This window comes from Numida meleagris, chromosome 1 (assembly GCF_002078875.1).
Source record: "Numida meleagris isolate 19003 breed g44 Domestic line chromosome 1, NumMel1.0, whole genome shotgun sequence".
Taxonomy (NCBI): domain Eukaryota; kingdom Metazoa; phylum Chordata; class Aves; order Galliformes; family Numididae; genus Numida; species Numida meleagris.
In genome coordinates this window covers 100,610,251-100,628,403 of record NC_034409.1, presented here as the reverse complement: position 1 = coordinate 100,628,403, position 18,153 = coordinate 100,610,251, and the positions used below count along the sequence as shown (strand labels likewise).

The following is an 18,153-nucleotide window of genomic DNA, read 5'->3' as shown; positions in this document are numbered from 1 at the left end:
TACAGAAACTCTTTTTCCAGACTTCAAAATGGTCCCTCTCAGTCTTTGGGTTACGGTTGCGTCTCTTGCAGTTCATTATAAAGTATGTTGTTGACCACTGGTAGCATTATAGATGTGATTGCAGTCGTTTCTAGAGTAAGAGAAGAGACTGTCTCATGGTTTGAAAGTGAAAAGTTAAATCTGTGATTTGCGACTTTCCAGGAAGTGCCTGAAATCGAAAAGGCGAAGAGAATAACCTAAGGGAAGGGTTTATGGTGGAAAGACTTAACTTAGAAGCCAGTGATAGCTAAGTGTCAGTGTTGCAGGTTTTGTCTTCCACCAGTCCAGGGATGATGCGAACACTTGGAGAACAGCATTGCTGTTTATTTCTCCCTAAAAATATACTGAATAACTGCCCCTTGTAGGTAAAACACTGAAATTGGGGCATGTCTGGTTTTCATTCTCACATTTCATTTCTTCCTTTCTTATGGGAAGAACTATGTTCCCACCTTTTTTCTTTGTTTAATTTTAGACAGCATTAAGAAAGTGGTCTTGGTGAAAAAATGTATGAAGAAATTAAAGATGGAATAGAATAGCAACTTGCTTGCTGATCCTCCAGCTTGAAGAGCTAAGAGTGAGAATAATTGTCCATATTTATAATGCGGTAGATCATAATTTGTCATTTATAAATACACTTAGTCTTATGTGCCCCACAGTATTGCTCTCAGTACTGAAAAGCATACTTGTTTGGCACTGCATCTCTCCAAGTAATTAAATTATATTAATTAAACATACCTTCACAAAACTCACCCATGTATATCCTTTTCCCTGCATATATTATAATGATAATTTTCTTACATCTCATACAAGCCTTCCCAGCCTTCATTTGTCTTATATCAGGTAGCCAGTAACTTACCTGTTTTGTAATAAAAAGGTAATCGGTATTTTCTTTTACTGTTGTTTAGAGTCCATTCATTGGATTTACTACCCCTCTGTAACAGGAGTAACTTATTCACGGAGGAGTGGGTATACCATCTTGTAAAGCTGTTCATTTCACAAGGTAGCAGTAGCAATAATAGAAAACCTTCTTGCTAAAGATACACCACAAGCTCTTGTGATTGTCAGAAGTGCTATAATTAGATGTGATCACAGTCAACTGAAAGCTTTGATCTTAATCCTTCATTAACGTTAATATGGCCATTATGTATGTGGAATTCAGAAGCAGTGAATGCATTCACTGAATACTACACAGTAGTTAGGTGATGTTCTCAGTACAAATGGCTTCCCATATTATATGCAACAGCCACACTCTTCCAGAAAAATGGCATCTACCTACCCCTCGCCTACTTTGTATGAGCGTGGTGAGTGACTCTCTTTCCTTTCACTGGAGATGCTGATGTGGATTGTTTATTTTTATGCAAAATAGGACATAGGATCTGGAGGAGGATATTGCAAGTTGGTTTTTTTATATTTAATAATTGTTAAATAGTAACATGTTCGTAGAGCATAATTTGGCTTTACTATAGAACCCATTTATCTAGGAATGTTAGGACTTCTAAATGTAAATTTAAAAAAAAAAATCTGTTTGGGAATTGACAAGTAAAAGTTCGAAGAAAATGTCAGTGGATTCTGCATTTCTTCCACAGCTGTCAACACACACTTTTTGATCAGTCTTCATGCAATATACTGGAATGAGTTGCATTAGGAAACAGGCAATGCGTAGAAAAGAAAACCTCCTTCAAAAAGCAGATGTGAGCAAAAATGAGATCAGGCTGCAGATTTTTAAGGAATTCTTACACGTATCTGATGTCTGACCAAATGTTCCCAATTTACTATGAGAAAAACATGCAATACATCCATAGAAATAAAACTCCCAAATGTGCTGGAATGGAAAAGATTTTTTTTTTGCCAACAGCCATGAAGACATTTAAAATGTTTCTGCTGTATTGCAGAGGGAGGGAGGCCCAGTATTTTTGTATCTTTCAATTCTTTTGAGGCAGTGGGCTTCCAGTTACTGTTATGCTGGAATCACAAGTCCTTTAATCATCCTGTAGGTAATATAATTTTTTAGTACCAGATGGAGAAGTTCTCACATAAACATTTGTAGGCTTTGTAAATACAGAGATCCAAATCTTGTATTGTTATTTGTTTTTAAGAACTGATTATTTTGTCAAAGAAATACTACTGATTTCAGATTAGGTGGATAGCTAACCACTCATAAGGGAATTGCTTCTAACTGTTTCAAACCATTAGACCTCAGTTACTTCATTCTGATCAAATTACTGTCAGAAATCTTCTCTCGAGATTTTCTAAATCAAGCTGATATCCCACTTAGTCATAGATGAGTGTAAATGATGGAGCTCCTTAACATAACTGAGATTAGGCCTTTATTGTACTTCAGGTCCAGATTGTTTTTGAGCTAAGAGTTTTCATCAGTTGCTTTATTTGGGTTTAGACATTAGAAAGCACTTTTGCTATCTGAATTCTTCGTTCACCCTTTGGAATTTTCCATTCCACTGACCCTGCCTCAGTAAGTGTCCCAGTGTATAGTTGGAAAATCTACACTGCAGAGGCCACATGTGCAAGATGGGAGCTTTAGATAATCAAACCTTAAATGTAGAACTGGCTTAACTGATCTCACTTGCAAATTCTGGTGACCTTTTTTTCCTGTTCAATAAATTAAAGGTTAAATTTGCATAATTTATTGGACAGTTACTTAAATCATCACTTCTTTCCATTCACATTTGTACAGACTTAAGTTGGGAGTTGCATGGGGAATTATAAAAGATGGGAAAAGATGGGGAATGTGCTAGAGCTCCCACCCATCCACCACCCTGCGCCAAAACCTGCTGCTTTCTGCAGAGCGTGAGGATGGCTTAGGCAAGGGCAGATTCTCTTTGCACAGCTATATGTAACTGTGGAACTTGCTGCCTCACCGTGTTGTGAATGTTAAATTTCATGCTGGTTTGGAGAGAAAAAAATGAGAGATGTGGAGGACAAACCCAGGAATGTCAGTCAAACATCGTAACAGGGTATTACATTTCTCACAGGTGCCCCCGAGCTTCCAGTGGGCAAAATAGGAGAGTGTTGCCTTAAACTTGCCCAGCTCATTCCTAGCAGTGGGTAACCTGTGCCAGGAAATAGTACCTTGCAGCTTAGTGCTCTTAAATTTCTCCCTGGTTTGAAGAAAAAATTTATTTCAGTTTTTTAAGTGGAATTAAAATGTGCTACACTTAACTGAACCTCCAGTTCCTACGCTTGTGTGCAACTTTAATGGCTCTATAAGCTTTTACTAACTGAAAGTTTTTTGTTCTAAAATCCTGTTAGACATTTTGTGCAAACGGGGACAGTAGGCTCATGGGTCTGCTTTTTCCAGTAGTGAACTATACAGATAGCTAACAGGAGGTTACAGTTTAATATATGCACTGATAGCTGTCTTCCACTGATCACTGTACATTAAAGACCTGGCAGAGGAGATGAGATTTACAGAACCCTTACCTGACTGTTTTGTAGTTACTTTAAAAATCTCATTTTAACTCTTCCTTGGTTTGACACTTGGAATTGTATATTTCTAATACTGCAGTCGCCTTATCATTGAAGATGAGTTCTTATCATTAGGAGTTTAAAGCAAAAGAACCTTTATGCTTTTATAATGATACTAGAGGATTTAAATCATCTGAAGTTGTAAGAGGCACTTTAAATACTAAGAGTAGTATTCTATTTTTTAACTTTTGTAACTTGTCTGGAAGCTTATTTGCTCCTGTTTGTTACAGTACTTAGTAATATACAGGTTTATGAAATGTATATCTTGCTATTAAATATTGATGAAACATCTGAAAATGATGGAAGGATAATTTATGCTGCCTATGACTTCTCCATTGGCCATTTTTAGTTGCTTGTAGATTTTTTCAGACAAGCAAGCCTCTCCTTTGTTCCAGTAACTTAAAAAATCCCTTGTGCAATTTCCATCAACTGCATCCTAAACCCATCTGTGCCTTTTACATGGAATATGTAGTGATATCCCAAATGCAGTCGAGGCCAAAGGCTTTTTGTTCATCATTTTGTTTTTGTTTTGCGTTTGGGTTTAGGCATCTAATGTAAAATTTGAGGAAGAGGTTGGATATTGGTTTAACATTTTATTAAAATTTGAAGATGTATTTCATTGAGACTAATACATGGGGAACATGTACTTATAACTGTTGATTAAAAAAAAATTACCCAGTGTAAGTGTATTTATATTTCAACATATTGGGCAGAGTAAATATTGGTTGATATTGCTCAGCCTAAACTTCAGATTGAAGTTTGCTTCTGCTGAACACATTGAGAAATGTTGGAGGATTGGGCCAGGGAATTCTGGTGGTTTTTTTCTTACCTGTATCAGTCTCCATAGTAAAATGTATTACCTGTGTAAGTAAACTATTGTATGTGTAGTCACAGGAATTTAATGAAATCTTGTGTGTACAGTCTTTATTTGTTTATTAAGTTTTTTAATCGGAGTTAACAATCATTGAACAAATTGTGACCAGGGAGATTAATTATATAATGAAGATCTTTAGGGGCAACGTAGTAGAAACAAAATGATCAATCATCATTAAAGATTTTTTTTTTAATTGCTATTATGTCCATAGCACAAAAATGCTAGACTACTTAATCTAGAACTCGTTGGATGTTACTACATAATTAAAGGATTGTTGCTTGAATTACCCCAAATGCACCTCTTTCCGATACCAGTGTGGTAGGTACAGCCCAGTTATCTGACAGGAATGGCTAGTCATTAGTGCATGCTTTCTGATTACTTCCAGCATCCGTGAGGTGTTTTATTAGTCAGAGTTGTTACAAATAAAGTAAATGCCTGTAAGGCAAACTGTTATTAAGGGAAGGATTTGAAGTATTTCATTATGGTGCCTTGAGGTCCAAAAGTGCTTTAAAATGTATTTGCATTGGCACTTGTGTGTTACAGTTTGCTTTTTAAAAAATAAACTAATATACACAGCATGTCATTTTGCAAAGGGCTTTCTGCAGTTTTGTGTACTTTAGTCAACACCAGGCTTTTTTTCCCTTGTAATTCTTTCCTTTGGCAGTGTTTCTAACCTGTTTGAATAATAGTACTTTGCTCATTCTGAAGCGTTTCTCCAGGATTATATCACAGGAGGGAGAGAGAGAGAATTCTTTTTACATATTTATATGTATTTCCTGCACGTACTATATCTGACTAAACCATGTTGTTTTATTCTCCTCTGAGGTTACGTTAATGGCTTTATTCTGATGGAAATTAGAACAGATGTTTCTTGCCTGGTTCAACTAAATTTTATCTGTACTAAAGTAGAAATTCTGCTTTTTTTTTTTCTCACTCCCTTCCCTCTCTCTAAATTCTACCTCAGTCCCTACCACAGCTGCTAGCACTCCTGATGCTGTTGACAAATACTTGGAGACACCTGGGGATGAAAATGAACATGCTCATTTCCAGAAAGCCAAGGAGAGACTTGAAGCTAAGCATCGTGAAAGAATGTCTCAGGTAAGAGGAGATCTCCTTATCCATGAATATGGAAGAGCTTTGTCTCTCAAGTCATAAGATGTTTGGAGTCTTTCATTTTCTTGTTTCCCAAGGCTTCTGCCAGCTGCCCTGCCCATCTGCAATGCTGTAAATATACCAGTTACTGCCTTTCTGACTCCATCTAAGAGTTTAGTAGGCAAGGACAAAGGTTTGTGCTTGTATTACAGCTGTAAACATAAGCTGCTACAGTTATTTGTGCTGGTAAAAAGGAAAAAAAGACTGTTAATGGTTGCTCTCATCTTTGTTGAAGATGTTTGGTTTATGATATTGTTGCTATCTTTAAAGAAGGAACTTGACCACCATTATTCATCCTTTCTTTGCAGAGGCTAAGCTAAATTGTGTGTGATTAGCTTCATTTTCCAGGTGTACATATACATAGTAATGCCCTGGGGTAACTTAACCTTGTATATATTCATCTAATGCTCTTGAGCCTCAAGGTAACATAAAATGCATCTAAAGGCAAAGCAAAGAGGAAAAAACAGTGCTTTTGATCTCAACTAATCCAGCTGAGTCAATCCTTTTTATTTTCCTTAAACCAAGGAGTTTTGTGTAACTAAATACTGTTTTTAATCTATTTGAACACTTATTATTATTATTATTATCTCTTCTTATTGAAGAGATGAGCTATCCATTCTTTCAGAAATAGAGTTTGTAATAGAAATGTCAATAAAAATTGTGATAGTTCTACTCCAGTAACAACGAAGAAAAACTATTAAAGATTTAAAGGAAAGCCTGTGATATAGGTATTTTTAAGAATGGAACAACTAAAAAAATTAATGTAGTACAATTCAGATGAGCTGTGTATACCATACAGATACTTGAGTATATTTTTTTCCTTGTAACTTTATCCTCTGTTGCTTTTTCAGTTTCCATATGTTACTGACACATTAACCTTTAGCTTTTCACTATAAAGGTTGAGTAAGCCTGAAATTAGACTCATAGAAAGTCTCCCTCTACTAGCACTATAGAGATGTATTTTTGTATAAATAGGCCAGGGCATCTTATGTGAAGCAGTCATCGTTTGAGACCACATACAGTACGTATGACACTTAAGAGGTAGCAATGTAAGCGTTTTTCATCTGGCCTCCACTTTGGAAGCATCATAGTACAAACAAGGCATCTCTTTCTTGCAAAAAGAGAACTGTTCCAAATTAATGCTATTTGAAGCGTTAAACTGTTAAAACTCTGGTCATTATCTTTCCCTTGGAAGTTTAAACAACTTTATGGAGGTGACCTGTAGCTGAGCTGGTGGCAGAAAGGGGTACAGCTGGAGACTAAGCTCAAGAGCAGTGTGGGTCAGCAGGGAAGCAAGCTGAATGAGCAGCAGCTAATGGGACGAGGATGTGCTGTCCTCCCTCTGAGACAGCAGCTCATTGCAGCTGACACACTTAGTCCTCTGCAGCCGCTTATTCCCTTCCCTTTACTGAAGAAGCCCTTTTAGAAATGCTGTCAAGACAAGTGCCCTGAAATGAAAGGGCAGTCAATAGAGAAGGCAGCTTTTCCTCAAATAAAATCTTAAACCAATATCCAGCCTGTTCCTCACATTCCCTGCTTATTTTTGGGTTTTCCTCTAACATTAAATATGCAGTGTAAAGATTGAGCCAAGTAATAAAGGGCAGTATTTCTGTTAAAACTGTGTATTTATTTTCCACAAAGCTGAAAGCTTTGTGCAGAAGAGCTAATGAAACACATAAGAGAGAACCCTGTCAGTGCTTGAGGCTAACAAAGCTAACTGGAAAAGCTACTGAACTGTAGCTGCAGAAAACTTGTGGGTAAATCTGCACATTCAACCATGTGCATTTTTGGGAACTCTATAAATGAATGCTGTGGTTCAGGAGCTTGACGGAAGATCATGCTGGTTCTGCCGCATGCTCTGCCCTCGTTAGCATGTTCCCAGCGATCCTTGCTGTCAACACTAATGAGCATACAACTGTGGGGTGAGGCAGGTCAGCTCCCTCATCTCATTGCCATGTCACTCTTACAACAATAAAAAAAATCAACAACCAACTCTGGGCAGTTCAGCAATCTAAATCAGATCTGGGAAACAGCAGCTTAATAGGAACCTCAAGAAAGAAAGAGAGAGTTGATCTGTATTATGCCCAGGCTGATGATTAAATTGCAGCTTAAAGTTATATGTCTTGAAGTATGCAGAACACTTGCGGAGCTTTTAAGAAGAAAGTTCACATAAGTTTTTTAAAATTAGTTGTTACCACTGTGAGTAATGTCTTGTACAGCACTGAACTAACCTCTCCTGCTAAATGTTTTAAAAACAAAAGATCTTAGGAGCAGGTTGAAGAAGAAGAAGCTAGTTTACCATTCTACGTCTTGCCTCCCATGGGAACTGCGATATTTTTTTGTCCCATACCACTGGTCTCCTTCTCTGGCCATTTGTTTAAAATTTGCTTTTTACACTTTCTTGAAAATCACGAATTTTCTTAACGTGTTTTTAATTAAAAATTGATTTGAAATTGTTACTTGTTACATTAAAAAGAATGCTGAATAAGTTAACAGCCCTCGTGTCTATGTTTTTCTTTAAAATTAAAAAAAAGATCATGAGACTTACTAGCTCAGCCATCCAACTGCACTGAACATATTTATTCATTTTTGTTTACCCAAATAGTAGCTCAAAGTTCGTTTCTTTCAAAGCTGAGAAGTGAGTACTAACAAGGGAGCAGAAATGTCCATTTTTCTTCTGTAGAAAGACAGGAAATGGTCAGCTCTTAGAAAATGCTCTTTTTGTACAACCACCTGATGCACCTCTAATTCACGTTCTTTAAATTCCTTCTACTCTTAGGAGTCCATGCCTTCAGACCACAGAGTTTTTCTGCCTTTCCGTCTACACACACCAGGAGGGGCAAGGCTTATAAACTTTCCTAGGTAGTACTGTGAAGAACATTACATTAGCATACAATTTTTAACTTTTCCTCAGTTTCTGAATTAACAGAAAAACTACATTCCCATGCAAATAGGGCAGCCATTCATATGCAACATTTAGATGTTCTTTTATGTATAACAAGGAGAAGCTATGCTTATTTATCTTAGGCTACCCTAGCTGTTTCCTGGTTTGGTACAATTCTCCTTTTCCTCTTTCTTTTTCCAGATCGTTAACTCAGTACAATTCCCTCACTTAAACAGTTGCTGGTAAATAGCCTGGTGAAACTAAATATTGAATCTTACTCAAGGGAGTGGTATATTTAAACTGCTTTTTTCTTTTACTCAGCAAAACATCTTGAGGCATCCTGGAGGCTTAAATTTATTCTTTCTATGATATGACTGTTGACAATGTTTTGGGAATCATACTGTGCTTAGTACTTATGATAGGAACTTAATGATACCTTCTCTCTGAGAATAGCCTTGCTTCTTGGAAGTGCAGTTCCAAGGCAAGCATCTGAAAATAATACAGTCCTCAACCAGGCTGAACATAAAGGTGAAGCCTAGAGTTGTGTTCAAGACTTTATTACTGTGATGAGAGGATAGTTTTAAAAATGAAACACAAAGTAGGTCTAAACCAAAGTGTTTGATCCTGTTAGTCTTCAAACAATGTACAGGAAAATGCCTTGTCTGTGTCTAGACTTCTGGAAGAAGACGATAAGACCTAAAAGCAACTCAGAAAGTAATTTCCCTATATTGAATACAGGTTTCAGTTAATCATGGGCTGCTTACTCTACAGCTTGTCCCTCATAAACTGTACACAATACAACGTACCTACATTTTAAAGCATTTTTGGAAGAAGCCTCCCTTAGTAAGTGAGGGGAGAATGTTTCTTATAAAATATAGAGTGCACTTCTTATCTCATACCAAGAGTATGACCAAGCATGACAGTTTGTTTGGAGGGGTGCCAGAATGTTATCAAAGCTCCTTTCGTTTATTCATCAGGTAGTGTCACATTAGCAAACCCATAGTAGCTAATGGTGTTAATCTGTAAGAGGACATGGGTAACCAGAGTTGTCTGGCTGTTCAACAGCACTTAGGATCATTGCATGCTACTTGTTCTGACATCTTTGAGATACCTGGTGATTTTTAGTACCAGTGGCACCATATTCCCTGGATGTCTCTGCCTCAGCTATTGTGTATGGGAACTCTTTCCTTCTCTAAAACTGGCAGCTTAGTTAGGAGTACACAAATACCACCCCACCCCCAGTTACATTCAAGATTCTTTGAAGAGATCTAATGATGTTATTACCAGAAAAAGAGTCAAGACTTAAGTGTGCAAGAAAAGCCCTCAACAAACGTAGGCATCATGTTGTCATGGCTTTGACAAGCTAACTAAGCAAGCCTTGAGTCAAGTACCTCTGCTGTTGTGATTGGTGTAACCCAAATGCCTGTTTAAAATTCTTGCGTTCATGATATTCTTCTGTGCACCAATGTAAAAAATGTGAATAAATTCTACTAGTTTCAATGTAATGAGATTTTGTACTTAGCATTTCTCTTAATAGTGAATGACACTTTTCTTGCATCCTTTTTCCCTCTTGCTGTCCTCTACAGCCCAATTTCAAAAGGAATCTACCAGGCAGTAAGTCCCGAGTCCTGAAGAAGTTTGACTTTGAAACAGCTTGCTTCTTAAATCTTAACCAGAAGTTGTCATTTTCCTGGTACAAAGCAGCCAAGCCTCGGAGGGTTATAAATCTGTGTGGCTTTGATAGGTCTGTGCTTTCAGTAAAGGAGGATAGGTTTATAACTGCACACGAGTGCAGCCTTTTTCTGTGCAGCTATATCTGGAGAATGATTTTTCTTTTTCCTTTCTGCTTGATGGTTTCCCATAGACTGCTGTGATGCAGTTGCTAATCACTCATAATTCTGTAAAGGTGTGGCCTTCAGCGGGAGCCCTAGTTTTCTCTTGGTGGTAGCAACTGCCCATAGACAGCTGTAGGGCAACTGTTCAATTAGTTAGAACAAAACCACGCACTCCCTCCCCACCTACACTGCTTTCAACTGTCGAAGTCTTCCTAATTGCAAAAACAACACTCAAAGCAGAACTTGTGTAATCTTTAAATTGAATATTGTTTCTGAAAACAATCGTGTCATTCTGTGCTTTATATACACAAGCCATTTGCTTTGCTGAATCCTGTAATTTATATTCCTCCCAACTAGCTGTGTGGGCTGTTAGTTTATCATTCCACCTTCAGTGCTCTAAAAGATTTAAAGAAATAAAATAGACAGGGAGACCTGTTCTAGCCAAAGGTCTCTTTCTCACTTTACTCATAGTACTTGTTTTCATCATGTGGATTAGCAGAGTGTCTTTGCCTTTAAGTTTTCAGGAATATTTTGGGCATAAAATGGCAAGGAGCTGTTGTTCTGAAAACCCACTGATGCTCATTCAGAGTGAAAAAGAGTATTAAACAGATGTCAGACATGAGATTTGGAGGCATAAAAGAAGGGGTGGGAGAAGAAAATTATAAGCTTGCTAGTCTAAGTCAGTGCTCAAGTTTTAACAGGTATCATTTCAATTTATGACTTGAATTAATGCCGTGGGTTCTGGGTCATGTCCTGGTACTGGTGACATTCCGGTTCTCCAGAGAGATGCTGCTTTTGTATGAATTAAGATTTCTAGGCCACCACAATGATATAGCCTAAGTGCACAATTAAGAGATGAATGCCTAATGTGCACTTAACACAGATCAGCACTCCAAACACTAGTACTTTTTTTTTCCAGAATATATCATGACACTCTAAATTGGGTTTTTGCTTTGTGTTCTCCTGTACTGCTTTTTTGGAGAAGGAGTAAAATCTTCTGTGCAAAACTCTAAGAAAATAATTGGGGCAACCTGTACATTGAGTGCACTGCACGTTGTGTTTTCTTTCATAAATTGCTTACTGCAATTCTTTGCGGATTAATCTTCATGTTGCCCTGTAAATTTTGTTTTATCACCTCACTAAAACTTGTGTACAGTTTGCGTGTCTGTGTGTTTATCTGATTATAAAATTATTTAAATGTAAGGGGTATTTTTAGGCTTCCAGTTTATGTAGGTTGTTTTATAATTCTTGGAGATCATGATCTTAACTTCACTCATCTCTTTTACTGGGAACTAACTGTAAGCTAGGACTTGGGTCCTAAGTGAGTGATTTCAGGCTTTTGTGCTTACAGCTGCTATCTGTGGTGCTGCTTAAGCCCAGAGGTGGACAAAACTGTTTACAAAGTTTTCAGCATTGCTCTAGCTTACCAATATATACCTCTTAATTCATTTTGACCGTGATTGAAGCCAGAATCTCTTAGAAAAAATTATCTGGCTAGTAGTAAGTTTGTCTGTTTTTACTATGACTGCTTCATTGCTGTCTCTAAATAAATTCCCAGACCTTGGGCTCAAAGGGAAGCTGATGTAACTTGTGGAGAGAGTCTTGAGTGTAGTTGTCTGTATGCTGGTTATTTATTATAGTCTATAACCCTATATAGGATGAGAGGGGATTACATTTCAGAAAATGGGGCGTCTAAAAGCCTCCTTTGAACCCAGAGATTTTTTAAAACGACACAGGCACCACCAGTGCTATCAAGCATGTCTAGCAGCAAGGAACCTGATTAACGATATCCAGCACATAGGAGAACTGGGGAGCCTGTGACCGGAGCTGAGCGGCTGAGGCTCAACTTGCAAGCATAAGACACGGCACTTTGTCTTGTCTTTGGTATTTATTCTGGTAAAATTTTGGTTGTGTATATGAACTATGAGCTGTTCTTAAATCCCCATTGGAAAGTATATGTTTGAGAATTTCTGTTACAAATGGTATGAAAATGTGTTTTCAGGTAAGAATGGGAAGGAAATGTGCATTTTGAGAAACTGCTTCTATGTTTCTTCTGTCTTTTGACATTGTGCCAAACCTACACATAAACAAGCCACTTAATCTGTGTGCGCTGCATTTGGTGACAACAATTGCTCCATAAAAAAAATTTATCTGAAGCGATGGCTATCTAGGCATGAAATAAGGAAGATCCTTGACTAAGACCATGCGAAGGTTTCAGATGTAATGAACAGCTAGTTAAGGGTAATTTCCTGATTATTGAAATACTGCCCTCTTTTAGAACAGGACATGACCTCTTATGTCGCTGAAAGGAATGGCATTGAAAGTTCTCCTAGACCATTTTTTCTGTCAGTGTTGTATTTGAGACTTTCAATTCTTGAAATATTTGGCGCCTAATTCTGAACAGGCTGACACAAATTGCATGTAGATTTTCATCTGTCCTACTCAAAGGCAGGTGATGCAGTCCAAAGCTAAAAAAATTTCTGATAACCCCTAAGCTGTCATTTAGAACTTGTAGAAATTTGTTCCTTCTGACCAAGGACGTACTATAAGTGGAAATGTTTTCCTTTTTGGCCGAGGTGAAAATGATCTCGTGTGTTCACCATAGAGTCCACTTCCTTTGCTTGAGTGTTGGTTAACAGCTGTGAAGTTACGAGAGCTTGTCATGATGTTCAAATACAGCAGTCCATTCTTTGTTTAATTTAATAACAGGATTCTACCTTTGTTAAATGTTGCAGTTGCTTTTTTATAGCGATGAAAGGAGGAGAGGAATATAAAAAGATAATTGTGTGAGCTACAGTGCTTGGCAGTTGCTGAGTCCTGAGATGAGAGAAGAAAATTTGAAATTCACACTCCTTGTTGTGTTTGTTAGGTCATGAGAGAATGGGAGGAGGCAGAACGCCAAGCAAAGAACTTGCCAAAGGCTGACAAGAAAGCTGTTATCCAGGTAAAGGAGAATACTTCTGCAATCTTATCAACTGGGACTGCAGTTAAAATGCAATGGTTGTGAGTGGTGTTGTAATTTCAAAACATATTTACATGGAGATTTAATGTTATTTTCTGCTCTTGCTATCTTTGTTTCCAGCTGCTAGAGGCTGCTGGGTGTCTCTGTACTTAGCACCCAATCCCTGGAACAAAAGTGCAGAAGAGAGAGTATTTGACTTGTCATCAGTGAGAACTGGCAAATCAGTTCCCATAAGCCCTTTTCAAAATTTAGGTTGTGATAAACTAATAAGCTACAGGATGTAATCTCAATGCAGAGATGGAAAATATGATTTAAAGAAGGAATCACCATCAATTTTATCTGGAAGAAACTCTCAGCCAAAAAATCTTTTATCCAAAATTATATTATAATTCAAAAATTCTGACAAGCCAGACGCTACTTGAAACCCACTGTGGCTATGTTAGGTATTATTCAGTACTGCTAGGATGATTTCAGTGCAAAACTATAAAAAGGTAACATTCAGAACCAGACTGCATTGCATATTAAATCCCACAATTTTGCTCTCTCTACATTATATCCACTCAGGCTTTTCCTTTATTGGAATGAGTCTAGGCTCAATTTTTCTTCCTGGTGGCCAATTTAAAAGGAATTATAGTCACTCTGTACAGGTTGAATGTTTTTTTTCCACCATGTAGATTTGTTTGTAAAGTCACTTTGATACGTGGAAAGCCTGATTGCAGGAGACAAAGTCTTGTCAAACTCCACCCTTTTCTATACTGAATTCCCTAGTGCTAAGCACAGTCTCAGTGGTCACATGAAGGATTCACTGGTGGTTGTGCTGAACATGTAAGGAATATTTGATAGGTTAAAAAAATGTGGGCAGGTGTTCAGAAGCAGTTCCTACTGGAATCAATAAGAGGGACATTCAGCACAGAAGTTCTGGGAGCCAGACTGATGTGTGGAATCATTTTGGTGATTTGCAGGCAAAGATTTTCATGTCTGCTGTTCTCTTCTGGTGTCTTCACTGCTCCCTGTTGTGATGAGTATTTTTTTCAGCATTTCCAGGAGAAAGTGGAATCGCTGGAACAAGAAGCAGCAAATGAAAGGCAACAGCTTGTAGAGACTCACATGGCACGGGTGGAGGCCATGCTGAATGACCGTCGCCGCATTGCTCTGGAGAACTACATCACAGCATTGCAGACTGTCCCACCCAGAGTAAGTGCAATATCACCATCTCCGTTGGCTGTGTCAAGGTCACTTTAGCCATCCTGGGGGAAAAGAATGTATGCCAAATGAAGGTCAGCAATGAAGCAGTGACTATACACTGTACGATATCTACCTCAGCTGTCAGTCGGTTTGAAAGTTTAAAGTTTTGATGTATTGTGTGCACACAAATACAAACACAGGCACACACCCCATACTTACATGTAGGTAGATACATACATACATATAGATACTTAGGTAGATAACATGGAAATGCCTGAAATTGTAGCCATTCACAGATCTTGATAAAGGATGATGATGCGGTCCACCTGAGTGGTATGCAGTAGTATATTCCATTAGGTCAGGAGGGAGCTTAAGGATGAAGGTGCTTGTGTTCTTGTTTCATATATTGAATTGTTGAAATGTTTGGTGAAGGATCTTGGGAGGATTGTTGGATGGTGTGAAAATGCCCCACTGGCAATTCAAAGTTGATTGTTTGATATGATGGCTCTCAGTGCTGTAAACATTAAATCCAGAATGTGGATTTGAATGGAATAATTATTAAGGATGCTATATCTGTGATGTTTTTGTTTAATCCTTAAACAACCAGTCTGTGGCCTTCATAAAGATGAGAATCTTTGTGAATCCTAAGGGAAAACAGTCAAATATTTTACACAACTCTCATCTCTTGAACACTTCCTAAATGGAAAAAAACATTATATGACTGAAAGGCTTTTGAGTCATCAGTGTAAGGTGCATCCACTGGACCCTAAATTTGGTCGCATAGGAAATTACATCAATATTGACTACCCTGGTAAAATTACATATTTTAAGTGAATTTCCTTTCGTAGAGAAACCTGCTCATTCAGTGAACATGGAAAAATGATCATCATCATAATTCTTTATCATCATCAAACTTCTTTTCCACCTCTTGGTGCAAAACTGTGAAGTAAAAGAGTAATCTTGGGTTGCCTGCCTGTCACAGAGTAGCTGTATGAAGAATTAGTCTGTATTTTGCAGCATAGTAATTTGTTGAAAATGAAACAAATCCAGATTAATTGAGTAGGGAATGTTACTTGGTCTGACTGTGAGGTGCTGCCTATTATAACCTATGACTGTTGTAGTGAAGGGCTTGGACTCCAGTGTCTGGCAGACGCATTTGCAAGTTATGGGCAGGTATGCAACTTTCTTTAGGAAATAGGTGTCTGCTGCTCAGAACTGAAAGTGAGATGTGTTGAGTGCACAGAAGGGCTGCAGATCCTGTTCTTTTGCTGTGTGGCTTTGAGGAGTTCACCTCAGATACAGTTTCACATTTGGCTTCAGGAAATCAGCTCTTGCTGTAAAGTTGAGCCTTATGTGATTGTAACTCTGTCTGAAAACTATCCCAGACAGAACACCCTGAACTCTCTCAGCCTGTCTTGATAGGTGAGGCACTCCAGACCTCTGATCATACTCATGGGCTTCTCTGGACATCTCCAACAGATCCATGTCCTTCTTGTACTGGGGTCCCCAGAGCTGAACACAGTATTCTAGGTGGGGTCTCATGAGAGCAGAGCAGAGTGGGACAGTCACCTTCTTGCTTCTTTAGATGCAGCCAAGGATACAGTTTGCTGTATGGGCTCCTTGTGCACATTTCCAGCTCATGCTGTGTTTTCCATCAATCAGTGCCCCCAGGTCCTTCTCCCTGGGGCTATTTTCAATCAGTTCTCTGCCCAGCCTGTATTTGTGCTTAGAATTACTCCAGCCCGGTTCCAGGACCTTCCATTTGGCCTTACTGAACTTCATGAGGTTCGCTCAGGCCCACCTCTCAAACTTGGCAAGGTCCCTCTGAAGCATTTCTTCCCTCCAGCGTGTCAGCCGCACCATACAGCTTGATATTGTCCACTAATTTGTTGAGGGTGCACTCAATCCCACTGTCCGTTTCTCTCAAAGATGCTAAACAGTACCTATCCCAATATGGACCCCTGAGGAATACTGACCATCGTGAATTTCCACTTGGACATCTTTGAGTGCGACCATGCAACCAATTCTTTATCCACTCAGTGGTCCATCTGTCAAATCCAAATCTTTACAGTTTGAGACAAGGATGTTGTGTCAACTACTTTGCACAAGTCCATACTTAAAGTGGTGAGGTCTCTTAAGTAAAGTTAGAAGAGTATTAGAGTTTAAACTCGAAAAAGGAGTTGGTCTTTTTTATTGGTGTGTGTGTGGTGGTGGAGGGGTGTAGTGTTTTTCATGTGCTATTCAATCACTTGGATGTGTTGTCCATATATCCTACCTTTTCTGTACTGGACCAAAAACTTGAACTGCAGGATTTCTTCAGATGTTGTGTGGATCATTGCCCGATGCCAGTGTCGCAGGAGTTTGTCAGGATACCAGTCTGAGCAGCAAGGGAGTCAGGAAGCTTGTTCAGAAATGAGTGACAGAAACGAAATAATAGAACTTCGAAGTTGTTACAACATAATTTTGAGGAAAACCAAATGCTTGTTCTGTTCTTTTCTCAGAAACACTGTCATGCAAGACACTCAGAAACTTACATTTTATCCTCATCTCTGCTTCTGCCTAGCTGTGCTGCTATACTTTGTTGTCTTTGAAAATAGGGTGTAGCTGTTCAGTATTTGGTGTCAAAATACCATATTGTTTCATCCTGCTTGATGGTCTTAGTACAGAAAAGGAGGATTAGCAGCAGTTGGAACTAATATGCTTCTAGTTTTTAAAACAGTTGGAGATTTTCCCCTTCATTTCGGAAGTTAAATGGAAGAATTAAAATGCATCCGTCTCTGCAAGCAACTTGATTCTATAATTTGCTTATATTTCCTTTCTCATGTGCATGTCAAATTTACTTGGATTTATGTCTCCCTGTTCAATCTTTGTTGGTAGCAGAGGTTCATTCTCTGTGGGAAGTCGGGGGGAGGAGGTGTGGTGAAGAGAAATGCAGTTCACAGTGGTGAAATAAAGGCTTTCATAGCAAGGAAACATACAGGAAATCTTTGAATGGTAATTAATTAACCTCCTTATATTGTGCATAGAGTAAAGAGAGCATATAATAATTAAACTCAGTTTAAAATATTTTTCTTACACTTCAGAACTATTTCACTAGTTGCAAATTACTGCTGATCAGAGCAGGGATAATTAAGATCAACCCTAGCTTGTACATTAATCCATTTTAATTTATTTGCTCTATATTATCTTGTTTCCCTTAATATCCTTTCTGGTACCATTTGTGCCTTTAGAGTTGTGTCTGTTCCTATGGTGAGAGCTTACTGCAGGGCGAAACTAGTCATGTTCAGCTGTTTGGACTTGGAAGAAGGATCTGCAGAGGGGCCCTTACTCAGTGCCTCTGTGTTCTGGAAGTTCAAAGCTCTTTTCAGGTCCAGCGAGGTTGCTGGGGAAATACGCAGCTGGAGGCAGGCCAAAGCATAACTGCTGATCTCGTGATAAAAATCTTTCTGTGCTGTAGGAGAAATCAGTCCAGCTCTAATACTCCACCCTGCATCCTGCTTGCCTAAACCTGTAAATTTACAGTTTCTCAAATATGCTCAGTTTTGTGGGATTTATAAAATAGGCAGCATGGATTTCACCTCTGCTTTTACACCAGGTCGGACTGAGAAAGGTGGTCACTTAATTCAGGTTTTAGAGTAGATTCTAAGGCTTTTAGGTGAATAAAACCACACTTCCTTTTTTTTTTTTTTTTTCCCTATTCTGTGGGCTTGAGCATGTGGTATAGTCATACACCTAATCT

General features: G+C 38.4%; 1 protein-coding gene across 2 annotated transcripts in view; it reads left to right on the top strand.

The window, feature by feature from the left end:
• Window positions 1–18,153, top strand: part of APP (amyloid beta precursor protein) — a 205,621-nt gene that overhangs the window by 134,152 nt on the left and 53,316 nt on the right. For both annotated transcript variants that reach the window (XM_021403733.1, XM_021403724.1), the window contains 3 exons: window positions 5,361–5,494; window positions 13,137–13,211; window positions 14,265–14,423. In XM_021403733.1, coding sequence (XP_021259408.1) covers window positions 5,361–5,494; window positions 13,137–13,211; window positions 14,265–14,423 — 368 coding nt within the window. The remainder of the gene's footprint in view (window positions 1–5,360; window positions 5,495–13,136; window positions 13,212–14,264; window positions 14,424–18,153) is intronic.